Source organism: Sciurus vulgaris (assembly GCF_902686455.1).
Source record: "Sciurus vulgaris genome assembly, chromosome: 13".
Taxonomy (NCBI): domain Eukaryota; kingdom Metazoa; phylum Chordata; class Mammalia; order Rodentia; family Sciuridae; genus Sciurus; species Sciurus vulgaris.
The window spans coordinates 96,129,823-96,142,643 of record NC_136474.1 but is presented as its reverse complement, the minus strand read 5'-3'; the positions used below and the strand labels follow the sequence as shown (position 1 = coordinate 96,142,643).

The 12,821-nt window shown below is 34.6% G+C and overlaps 1 protein-coding gene across 1 annotated transcript in view; it reads right to left on the bottom strand.

The window, feature by feature from the left end:
• Nucleotides 1–12,821, bottom strand: part of LOC306643138 (uncharacterized protein C18orf63) — a gene marked incomplete at both ends in the record, with an annotated part of 56,765 nt that overhangs the window by 5,798 nt on the left and 38,146 nt on the right. Inside the window, 4 exons of the mRNA XM_079109049.1 lie at nucleotides 3,521–3,704; nucleotides 4,936–5,021; nucleotides 5,153–5,249; nucleotides 8,714–8,823. Coding sequence (XP_078965175.1) covers nucleotides 3,521–3,704; nucleotides 4,936–5,021; nucleotides 5,153–5,249; nucleotides 8,714–8,823 — 477 coding nt within the window. The remainder of the gene's footprint in view (nucleotides 1–3,520; nucleotides 3,705–4,935; nucleotides 5,022–5,152; nucleotides 5,250–8,713; nucleotides 8,824–12,821) is intronic.

The following is a 12,821-nucleotide window of genomic DNA, read 5'->3' as shown; positions in this document are numbered from 1 at the left end:
GTAATTATAGATCTTCTTCCAAATTCTTTGAATTTAAAATTGGCTAGCAACTAAACTTTAAAATATGTTATGTCTGGGAAGAATGCAAAGACTTGGTATCATAAAGATATCAGTGAGATTTGTCCATCCATATTCCTTCTAAGGAAGCCTTGCCTATAGCCCCTGATGTCTAGTTTGTCATGGTTTTGGACTGTCCTCCTCCAACTAATTGTAGAGGCTGGTTGGCCCCAACCCACAGATACCAAATCTATAAGCTGGCCAGTGACAAATGATGTGACCTGGTCTGGGAAGAGAATGGTCTCAGATACCAGCTCTACTGGATTTCAGTGGGGGAGAATAAGAAAACTGAAACAATCAGCAAGGAAACAAAACCTGAAAAAGTGTTACAAGGTATAATGTTTGGGCTACATAAAGCCCAAATCACTGGAGTAGTGGAAATTAAACAGAGGCCCTTGTAAGTAAGTCCAGAAAGCAGACCCAGCTATACAGAAAGAGAGGATGACCTCAGAAGCACTTCTGCTCCTCTTTACATACATACATGTGGTTCAGGCAATAAGTGTATTCCTATTTTATGCTGCAATATGGAGAGATGCTTTTTTCCATGAGAACAAACAAGTTTATCTGTTAGCTGTATAAAAACACAGAAGGTTATGTTCAGGAAAATTTCCAAAATCTTAATGGAATACCAGAAGACTTTCCAAGGAGAATTTGTGGCACATGAGGACAAGGCCACACTAGTTGTTCCTTTCAAATGCCTTCAGTGGAGAGTCCTTTCTGTGCCTCTGGGTAAAATAAAGCAGGCCGACAATTCTTATCACTGTGCAGCACTGAGTAAGTCTGGCCAGGCCAGCAAGTTAACTTCACTAGGAAGACAAAGGAGTCTAAATTTACATGTATCCACTATTGTGGTCTCAGGATAGATAAAGCAGAAGCTAAAAGTAGGAGAAATAGACAAATCCCAATCATAGTGGGAGATCAGAAAACCACTCTTAGCAATTGATGGATCACAGTGCATTTAAGCTAGAAACACAAAAGAATAAAGCAACTAAAAAATGATCACATTTAGAAAATTAAGAAATGCACTTCTAAATAACTCATGGGTCAAAAGAGAAATTAAAGCAAAATATAAAAATATTTTAAAATAATGATAGAGATAATAAATTTTAAAAGTTTATTCACAACATAAACTTAAGAATGAATCTAACAAAGGTATATAAGATTTACCTATACATAAAACTATAAACTATTATTGAGAGTAATTAGATATATTTAAATATGAGGAAAAATATAAAATGTTAATGGATTATAAGACTCAATAAACTCTAATCAAAATCCCAACAGGCTCTGTGTATATGTGTGTATATGTACCCTGACAAACTGAAACTAAATTTGTATGAAAAAGTATCAATCAAGAATAATAAAATGCTTCCCTAGATTTAATAAATCCTATACAATTTAATGGTCTTACCATAATATTTGTAATTAACTGCAAAGTTCAAGATTAATTTTAATTATGAAAGTGTAGAATTGGTGCAAGGAGAAATAAACAAACCAGGGAGAGATGAGTGAGCTCAGAAACAGTCCCCCACACACATAAAACACGTGCCTTACAAAAGAGATTGTATACTGCAGCATATTAGGGAAAGAATGGTCTTTTCAATTCTATTGCTTGGGCAAAGAGATATCCATATTAACAAAGAAATATGATTGCCCACATCACACCATATAACAAAAATAAATTCCAACTGGAATATACATCTAAATGGAAAAGAATAACCCTTTTATTAGATGATATTATAAGATATATTTATTAACGTGGGTGCAGATACATTTTTTAAACAAGACACAAAAAGTACCAATCATAAAAAAATGGATAATTTTGTCTATAAATAAGACTCCCTGCCAATTAAAATATATCATTCAGAGAATGAGAAAACATGTTACAGAATAGAAGATGATAAATGTGATACATATGACCAAAAAAGAATTCATAGTGAGCATCTGTTAATACCTATAAAAGGGTTAAAAACACACATATAACACAGTACAAAAATGGTGGAAAGGCACTTCAAAAATTATGGCCAATAATCATATGAAAAAATGTTCAACCTCATTAATAATCAGGAAATTATAAATTATAAACACATGATAATACTATATCTGCCAGAATGGTTGAAAGTAAAGACTGACTACCGCGTGTGGACAAGGGTATGGGGCAACATAACTCTCCTACATGGACTGAATCAGGAGGGGATTTGTATAAACTGGCACAACCACTTTGGAAAGGAGTTTGGCAAAGGTGCTCAAGTTGGAAGCATGCTTACTGATCTGGAAGAATCATGTTCATACACCCAGGAGACACACAGGATTGTTCACTGTACCATGACTACTAATAGCCCTCAAACAGAACCAGTCCGAACGTCCACCAATAGTACTCAGATAGATAAACTGTGGTATAACAAAATACAATAAAATACTACACAGAAATGAAAGTGAACTGACCACAAGTGGAAGAACATCGATGAATGTCACAAATGCCAGGCTGAGCAAAAAGAGCCAGACTCAATGGAACACACTCTCTGATTGCCTTGGCATGAAGTTCAAAAGCAGGCAAAACTCACATGCTGTGTTTAAGGATTATGTTAAGTTTATGAAAACAAAGAAAACAAGGAATAATTTTCAAAGAAATCAGGATAGTGGTTAACTTTCTTTGAGTATGCTGGGGAGCTTGATGGTAATGACTAGGAAGGTATGAGCAGAGAGGTTTCCAAACTCCTGACAACATTATATTTTATGCCTGGATTTGTTTACATGGGCATTTGATAATTATTTGTTAAACTGTACACATATGTATTTTCTATATGTATTCTATATATCACCATAAAAACTGATTTTAACAAAACAGTGGGGACAAACTCAGAGGAAGCAATCCTTCCCCCATAGTTTTCTAGCCTTAGTAAAACTCAAAATCTGAGTTTGATTTGAAGTTAAGTTTTCTACTCCTTTGTTCTAACAAACTCTGGGGTATAGGATAAACCCTAAATAGCCATTCTTCTTTCACTTGTCCACCAGCAGACATAGTGGCTTCTCAATGAAGGCAGATAGGAGCCAGACACTGTGGAACTGCTTTCCTCCTGCTGCAGTTTCCAGAGACCTCCAGGGGCTTACCCTGGTAAGCAGCAGGCACCCCACCTTTTACTGAGCATGCACCAACAACAGTCTCCAAAAAATACTCTCTTTACTGTCCTCTTTAATCTCCAACAGCCCAACTCGTTTATACCCTCAATGTGGGTGAACTATTTCAGTAAACAACTACTATAATACCATGTTAAATACAGCAGCAACAAATGGCAGGAATAAATGGTTAAATACCTTAATGACAGCATACAGTTATTAGTGAAACACTGAACTGAGAGAAAAAGTTCCACACAAGGTGCTGGGTTATCAAAGAAAGCAAGAGATCCAAGAAAGACAGCTGCCTTGTATGACTTGAACTAGTTAAAATAAAAACATCTCTTACCTGGATAAGGGGTTTGGTTAATTCTTGTGTGTAGTAGCATGGTTTATTTGTCATCTTTATAGGAAATCCACATATCTGGGGCAGTTTAGACTTTACATCTGAAAGAAAACTTTTCAATACTTCTTCCAAGTCTACCCTTGGAAAGAACTGTATAGGTTGACTTCTTATGCAACTGAGAGGGTATCTGGACAAAGTTAAAGAACAATGTGAGGGGTTTTGTACATATGAGATAGCAATTGTCATGGAATTTTAAAAGGCATTAAAATAGCAATGTTGGAAAGAACACAAATAAATCCTGGCTATGTTTCACATTGCCTATCCCATACCATCCAAAGCCAAAAAGTATACTTCCTCATAGGGACCTTCATTCCTTCCATTTTTAAAAATTTAACTTTTTGTTAATAATAGTTGCATATTTTTATATTATATGATATTTTGATATAACATTCACAATCAAGGCAATTCATTAACCCTTATTGTATACCTGTAAGGACCAGCAAACTAAGATATTAAAAAATGATTTATAAGGAAAACAACACGTACAGATATAGAAATAAATGCTACAATGAACAATGAACAGCTCATATCTACAAAAGTGATGAAAAATTCAGAGAGACAACATGCATGGATTATATTCAAATCCTAACAGCAGTTCTTTGAGGGAAGAAGTTACTTTTTCTGATGAGAAATATTCTAAAGACTTGGAATAATATCTTGGCATTGAGTGAAAGGATGTAACTGGTGTATGTAAACCTCAGTTTTACTGTGGAGGTTAGGAAATGTAGAGTACAAGGAGAGCACATGATGGCCCTTCCATTTCTAAACTCCAGCTGGCCAGAATACAAAGACAGACAGGAAGGGTGAAGTCAGTGCTTATTAAGACTTAAGAGTTTCATCTGAGCACTTGTGCTCTTTTTCTGTGTGAATTTTTAAAAATACTGTTAAGAAAGCTATTTTCTTAAGCTAACAATGCATTAAGTGCAAGCCATAGCCTCTAAACTGCCTGTAAAATTAATCTTCCAGAAAGAAAAATATTTGTTAATTTCTTTAATTCAACCCTTTCAATAATGTCCAACATACCACTGGAGGGAGCTCTTGGCTAAGGAGAACTCATACCTTTATTTTGTTTTATTTTTTAACTTTCTATTAGGAAACAAATATGAAAATATTTTGTCTGTCTATTCCAATTTTCTTTTTAAGTCTAAATTGTTGAAATAGTATTTAAGGAAAAAATTAGACTTATTAATCTCATCCTCAAGTAAAATATGGAGAAATTCTAAGCAAAACAAAAGCCACTCTTGCAGTTAAGTAGAGGGAAAAGTAGTTTCACTTACGTAATGACAACCTGGTGGTGGGAGTAAGACTAGATAAAAGGTAGGCAGACAGCAGCTAATACAAAGGTGCCTAAAGGATACGTGAAGGTTCTTTCTCCGATCATTTTGAAGTAGATGTTGCAATATATTTTAACATTTTCACACTCTTCTGGAAGTTTATAGCCATACTATAAATTAAGCACAAAATTTAAATCACCTTGGAGAAAGCCAAACTTTGGTTAAATTATAAGAAACAAAATCAGATAACTTCTAAAAAAAATCAGGTAACTTCTAATATAATACATATTTTCATTCCTACCAGGTCATTCCAGTGCATCTGGAAATCTTCAAATGAGTGAAATGGACAGTCAGGGGGTGAGACATGAAGAATATTTATTATTTGTCCCATTTTCATACTGTGAAAATAAGAATTGGTAAAATATTATGAGCCAATGCCTGAGTTAACCATGCAATTTCAGAAGTGTTCAAAGACTTAGCAACTCACTAACCATATATAAATAAAAGCTAATCATTTTATCCTAGTTTCATGCATTGTATTAAATATTTTCTTAATTGACAAAAATTACATATACTTGTCATGTATGATAAAATGTTTTGAAATATGTACACATTGTGGAATGACTAAATCAAGCTAATTAACATATGCATTGCCTCATACACATACATATTTTGTGATGAGAATACTTAAAATCTGCTCACAGTGATGTATAAGAATATGTTGTTATTAAGTATAGTCACCACGTTGTACAATAGATCTCTCCAACTTGTTCCTCCAATCTAATGAAGCTCTGTACCTTTGCCTATCATATGCCTGACCTACCTCCTCACCCCCACCCCAACCCTTGGCCACTACCATTCCATTCTCTGCTTCTCTATGGGTTTAAATCCATAGATTCCATAAAAGAGGTCATATGGTATTGGTTTTTCTGTCTGGCTTATTTCACCTAACATGAAGTCCTCCAGGCTCATTCAAGTTGTCACAAATAATAGGATTTCCTTCTTTGCTAGGGCCGAATTATATTCCATTGTATATATTTTCCACACTTCCTTTATCCATTCCACTACTAATGGATATTTCATTCATCTCAGCTACTGTGAATAATGCTACGATGAATGTGGGATGCAGATATCTCGTTGACATACTTATTTCATTTCCTTTGAGATCCTTTGGAGACATACCCAGTTGTGGGATTGCTAGGTCATATGGTAGTTCTGTCCTTAACACTTTGAGGAACCTGCACTCTGTTTTTCATAACAGCTATACTAATTTACATTCCCACCAACAGTGGGCCAGGGTTCCCTTTTCTCCACATCCTTTCCAATACTTATCTTTTGTCTTTTCAATAACAGCCATTCTAACCAGCGTGAGGCAATATCACATTGGGTTTTAGTTTGCATTTCCCTGATGTTGAACAATTTTTTCACATTTATTGGCCACTTGTATGTCGTCTTCTGAAAAATGACTACTCAAGTCCTTTGTCTGTTTTAACATTAGGTTATTTGCTTTCTTGTTTCTGAATTGAGTTTCTCATATATCTTGGATATTAACCCTGCTATGGCTTGAATGCATGTTGCCTTCTAAACTCATGTTGAAATTTTATTGCCATTGTAACAGTTTTAAGAGATGGCAACTCAGAGAGGTTACTAGCCATGAGGGCTGCTCTCATGAATGTAGTAAAGCCATTATCTCAGGAGTGGGTTTATTATAAAAGAACAAGTTTGGTGCTGCTTTGTGTGTGTTGCTCTCTTGCCTGTAGCCTTTCCACCATGGGATGATGCAGCAAGAACGTCCTCCCCAGACACTGAGTATGCTGGCCTTCCTGGCCTCCAGACCTATTGTTTGTATTGTTTATAAATTAACCAATTTTAGTTGTTCCATTACAGCAGCACTAAATGGACTAAGACAAATCCCTTAGCAGTTGCTAAGTTTGAAAACATTTTCTCCCATTTCATAGGTAGGTTGTCTCTTCACTCTCTTGACTGCTTCTTTGCTGTGCAGAAGCTCTTTAGTTTCAAGTAGTCCTATTTGTCCATTTTCATTTTTGTTGGCTAAACCTTTGTGCTCAGATCCAAGACATCAATGCCCAAACCAAAGTCATCAGGTTTTTCCAGTATATTTTATTCTAGTAGTTTTACAATTTCAGGTCTTAAATTTTCAACCTTCTTTAGCTGATTTTTTAATATGGAATGACATAATATTCCAATTTTATTCTTTTCCATGTGGATATACATTTTCCCCAACACCATTTATGGAAAATACTCCTTTCCCTATCATATGTTCATGGCACCTTTGTTAAAAATCAACTGATCATAGAAACGCGAATTTATTTCTTTTCCCTCTATTCTGTTGTTTGTTTTTATGCCAGTTCCAAACTGTTTTAGTTATTATAATTTTACTGTATAGCTTGAAATCAGGGATGTGATACCTCCAGCTCTGTTCTTTCTACTCAAGATTTCTTTGCCAATTTGGGGTCTTTTGTGGTTCTATAGAAATTTTAAGATTTCTGCTTTTCCATTTCTTTGAAGCATGTCATTGATATTTTGATAGATATTGCATTGAATCTGTAGATTGGGTAGTATGGATATTTTAAAATACTGATTTTTAAAATCTATGCATGAGTTATCTTTCCCATTATTTGTGTCTTTTTCATTTCTACATAAGTGTTTTATAGTTTTCAATGTATAGGTCTTTTGCCCCTTTGGTTAAATTTATTCCTGAAGGGATTTGACCCCCCTCTCCTCCCCTCCCCTCCCCTTCCCTTCCTTTCCTCCCCCCCTCCCGTCTCTCTCTCTCTCTCTCCCTTACCTCCCTCATAAATGGAATTGTTTTCTTGATTAATTTTTCAGACAGTTCATTGTTAGTATACAGAAATGTTACAGGTTTGTATATTAATTTTGTACTCTCTAACTCTACTGAATTCATTCACTAGTTAAGTTTTTTGGTGGAGTCTTTAGGGCTCTCTCTATATAACACTAAATCATTGGCAAACAGGGACATTTAACTTCTTCCTTTCCAATTTGGATGTCTTTTATTTCTTTCTCCTAATTGAATTGGCTAGGACTTTCAGTACTATGTTGAATATAAGTGGCGAGAGTGTCTTGTTCCTGATCTTAGAGGAAATGGTTTCAACTTTTCACCACTGAGAATGATATTAGCTGTGCCCGGAGATTGACATTAGCTACAGATCTTTCATTTTAGCCTTTATATATATTAAATCTTAACAACTGTAATTGTTTGGAGAAACTGAGTTGAATTGGTGCATATAATGTGTCAATTATAAACACAAAATAATTATTAGTAAAATATTGCCACATAAAATTATGTCTGGTAATTGTTAGACTTTAGGGAAAAGTCTGTTAAGACATCTTTTCCCTGTCTACCTCTTCCCTGATTCAACATTTAAATTATGCTACTAGTTCATTTTCCTAAGCAGGTTAAAATTTCATCTCATACTGTTTATATTAAGAAGTAATCTTTTTTTCTGAAGATAATGCAAACTTAAAACTCAGTTCATATTAATTTATAATGAATCATTGTTAGGTTCAAACTTATAAAAAGTTTCAGTACTATAATTATGAGAGTTGTCATCTTATAATGATAAATGTATAAACTGTTCTGTTTTTTAAAACCAGATCTAATAAAAGTGTAAATGCGTAATAAAATTATTTTGGTAATTTAATAAAGGAAATCTATGACTTCTGTAAATATGATATTATCCTAGTACTGTTGAAAGTTATAATTCAGTTTTTAAAATTCATCAAAATTATTTATACTTTTACACCAATCAATGCTGAGGAAACAAAAGAGGAAATTACTGTATTTTGAACCCACTGTTGACATTACAAATTGAAATCTCACCTTGGCAAAATGTAGCACCAGTTGTTCAAAATGGAATGTCTCTCAATGACAGCATTCTTGTTAGAATGAAAATTCTCTATGATACTCTGAGAAATATCAAACTCCTTTAGCTTTTAATTGAAATAAGATTTTAATGCATAAGTCTTCAAAGTATTTGACAAAGATAAGAAACATTAAAAAATACAACCCCTGTATGCACCAGGGAGGTTATCAAGTAGTTCTAAAGACTGAAGCTTCACTGAATCATGAAGACACTTCACCTGATGCAATCAATGTGTCACACACGGTTCCTCTTCAGGATAGCGTATCGAGTATTTCACACTTTGCCTTTTAACTGTCAAACTTGAACTCCTATTTTGTAATTACTTCAAGCTCTTTTTAGGATTTTTCATTATGTTAATTTATAGGATGTTGAATTCCTTCTAAAGGAAACTATTTACATTTTCAAAGCTTAACTCAATTTTTTTAAACTTTTTGTTTTAAGTGGAGGATAGGGGGTTAGACCTCTACTTGGTCTTTTGGAGAGCAGAAGACAGAATCAATGCTCCATTCTTCTTTTATATCCCCTTTCTGACTCCAGGTCCCTGACAATACAATATGGTATTTCATCAGCTTACATGTAGCCACTTAACAGTTCTCTCACCCTGGGAAGAAGTCTCCTATGAGGCATTTTTTCTTCTCTATTTTTTTTTTTTTTTGAAAACAAACGAAAAAAAAATATTTATTTTTCTTTCTTGTAAGTAATGTCTGGAGATAGCCAGAATTCCACAGTAGTTAATGAACCTAGCTCTTACTCCGTTTTGCCCCTTGGTGTGTAGCTTTCATATTCATGGTAGCCTCACAGATTAGGATGGCTACCTGGGCTCCACTCATCTTATCAGTATTCCTAGAAGAGAAGAAAGGGCCAAGGACACCACCTCCTCCTTGAAATCTGTCTTTACTCTTTTTTAATTTTATGGATATTATTTTTAAAATTTGTTTTAGTTATACATGACAGTAGAATACACTATGATATAACATACATAAATGGAATATAATTTCTCATTTTTCTGGTTGTACGTGGTGTAGAATCCCACTGGTCATGTAGTCATATATGTACATAGGGTAATAATATCTGATTTATTCTACTATACTTCCTACCTGCATACCCCTCCCCTCCCTTCTACATAATCTAATGTGACTCTATTCTTCCCTAGCCACCCCCCCATCCCTGCTGCCCTTATAGTAAGTCAGCATCCACATATCAGAGAAAACATTCAGACTTCAGTTTTTTGGGATTGGCTTATTTTGCTTAGCATGATATTCTCCAGCTCCATCCATTTACCTGCAAATGCTATAATTTCATTCTTCTTTAAGGCTGAGTAATATTCCATTATATATATATATATATATATATATATATATATATATACACACACACACACCACAGTTTCTTTAACCATTCATCTGTTGAAGGGCACCTAGGTTGGTTCCATGATTTAGCTATTATGAGTCGAGTTGCTATAAACATGGATGTGGCTGTGTCACTGTTATATGCCAGATAGTCAGATTCAGAGAGGCCTCATGTGAGGTTTAAAAATGTGAAATGTTAATGGGGTAAAAGGACCCTATATTAGGATGAAATAAAATGGTTCAGTGTTCCTCACTGCTTTTAATATCTGTAGCATCTTTTTGGGAAACAAAACCTTAGTATATACTGCTTTTCAAGGAATTCCAACTAAATTGACCAACTTTGTCTGGACAAGTCAGTAGCATCTGACTTGTAGCTTTGCCCACACTCTGATTTGTCTGACTCCTACCACTCAAAACACTGCAGGCCTGAATCTAGGCCCATCTCCTCTATGTCCAGTGGCTATCTTCAGATTTCTATAGCATTCCTTAAGACTAATGGAAATGAAGGAGCAGAGAAGAAAAACATGGATGCAAGAAGAAAAAAGTAAGAATAGCTCATAGCTCAGTGGTAGAGCACTTACTAACATGTATGAGGCCCTGGGTATGATACCCAGCAACACACATAAATACACATACCCCCAAAAAAGGTGGGGGGGAATTAAGGGAAAAAAATAAAAGTAAAGTCATTCAGAACAAATAAAGATAGATAATATCCTATGCACAAGAGATAAGTCTTGTGCTGTGATATGCCTATGAGATCAGTAGCTTGAGTCGCATGATAAAATGTTGGCACAGGCAGGGTGCCATGAGTGTCAGACTGGTGGTTGTCTAGACTGAGGGAAAACACAACCTAAAATGGAATTTAAAAGGTAGTGATCAGGTTCAAGAATCCATAGGCTATGGGTTCTCAGGCATATCTACTTATATAGCTTGAGTTTATATTCAAGGGGGTATTTTCAACACTGCTATGGACTCAAGCCAATTGTTGCTGGGCTCTCCTTGATACCAGCACTTATCCATTCTGATCTTTCTCAACAAAAATTATTCTAAACACTAGCAAACTACCCAACTGTTTTAACATATACCTCAAGAGAATGCTAACCCCAATGTATTTATTTATGAAACAAATATTTATGAAGTATCATTATGTTACTAAAACCATACTGAAAAACAGGTACTCAATGAATATTTTTCCTTTATAATGTCAATTTAAAGAATGTGAACTTAATTTTCTAGGCAACATTGAGATACTAGAGATATTTAGGTTGGGGACCTTTGATTTAGAAGGAGAACTCTGTTGCTATGAGGAAGAATTAGAGAATAAAATAGAAGGGAAGAGACTGGTATAAAACAGTAATGGAAACTGAGACAGAGAGGAGTCAACTACTGAGCCTAAGGTAGGCTTTAAAGACAAAGAGAAGTAGTATGGAAGAGGAAGAGCCAAAGTTGACTCTGAAGTCTCTAGGGAGGTAACTTACTGACTTTTGATGACAGTTGCCAAAGAGTAAACATGAAGAAGGAATAGATCTGGGTTGGGCGAGTGACAAAAAACACATTCGGTTTTAGACATAATTGAGTTGAGTGCCATTGGTACATTTATGTGAAAATAAGAAAGAAGAGAGGAATACAGTAGACTGTCTTGGGAGTACAGGTGTATAAGCCATGGGAGTGGATGAACCTGCTACAGGAAAGAAGAGGGGGCTAAGAAATGGAACCGCAGGAAACAGGGAAACAACATCAAACATGTTGAGGGAAAGAAGAACCATGAATGAATGATATAAGATTCTGGAAAAAGCAGAAAGGAAATGTTTTCAAGAACAAAATGGTAGGAATTAGTGTGTATGTTACAAAGATTTCAAAGATGAACTCCTTCAGACATCTCCTTTTTATCTGAATCCCTAAATTTAATAATATATTTTCTATAAAACTTGACATTACATTGTCAAACATTGTTATTTAACTGTTTTATATATATGTGTGTAACATAAGTAGATACCATATGTATAATATATATACGTGTCATATACATTATAATACCCAATAAATAGCTGTCTATAGCTTAAGCACAAATGTGTAAAGATATATGGTATCTACTTCTGTAACACTCTGTGAAGCACACAAATTTAAACCAAGGAACCTAAAGCTAAGTGAAGGAAGCATGGTGTAGTTAAAAAATGGAGTTGAAGGACAGGTTTTAAATCCTGAATTGCTTACTACATTTATGATCTAGAGCAATTATTTAACATGTCTCAATCTATTTACTTATAATAATAATAGCTGTCTCTTTTGACCTTGTATTATATGACACATACTGTGTGAAGTATTTAATGTAATTTAGCCTATAAGGTAAATATCATCTCCAATGTACAAGAAAAAGTGAGATTCAAGGAGATAAATAACGTGCTAAAAGTGTTCCTGCTATTACGTTAAGAACTGGGAATTTTAATGTGATTCTAAACCTACACTGAAACTTTGGGGTGTGTGATTTGAACCAGCATTCAGTAAATGTTCTCATCTTCTAGTAAGTTTGTATATAGATAAAACTTTTGGAAGGAAAAGATGTCTCCCACCAGCATCTTGCACTTATATATTATTATACCCAATAAAGAGTTGTCTGATAAAGTAAGTACAAATTTGTTTCCAAGTGCTCATTTCCCATTCTCCATATAATTAAATCTTCAAAACAAATGTCTAAGATTATATAATGCTTTTCTGA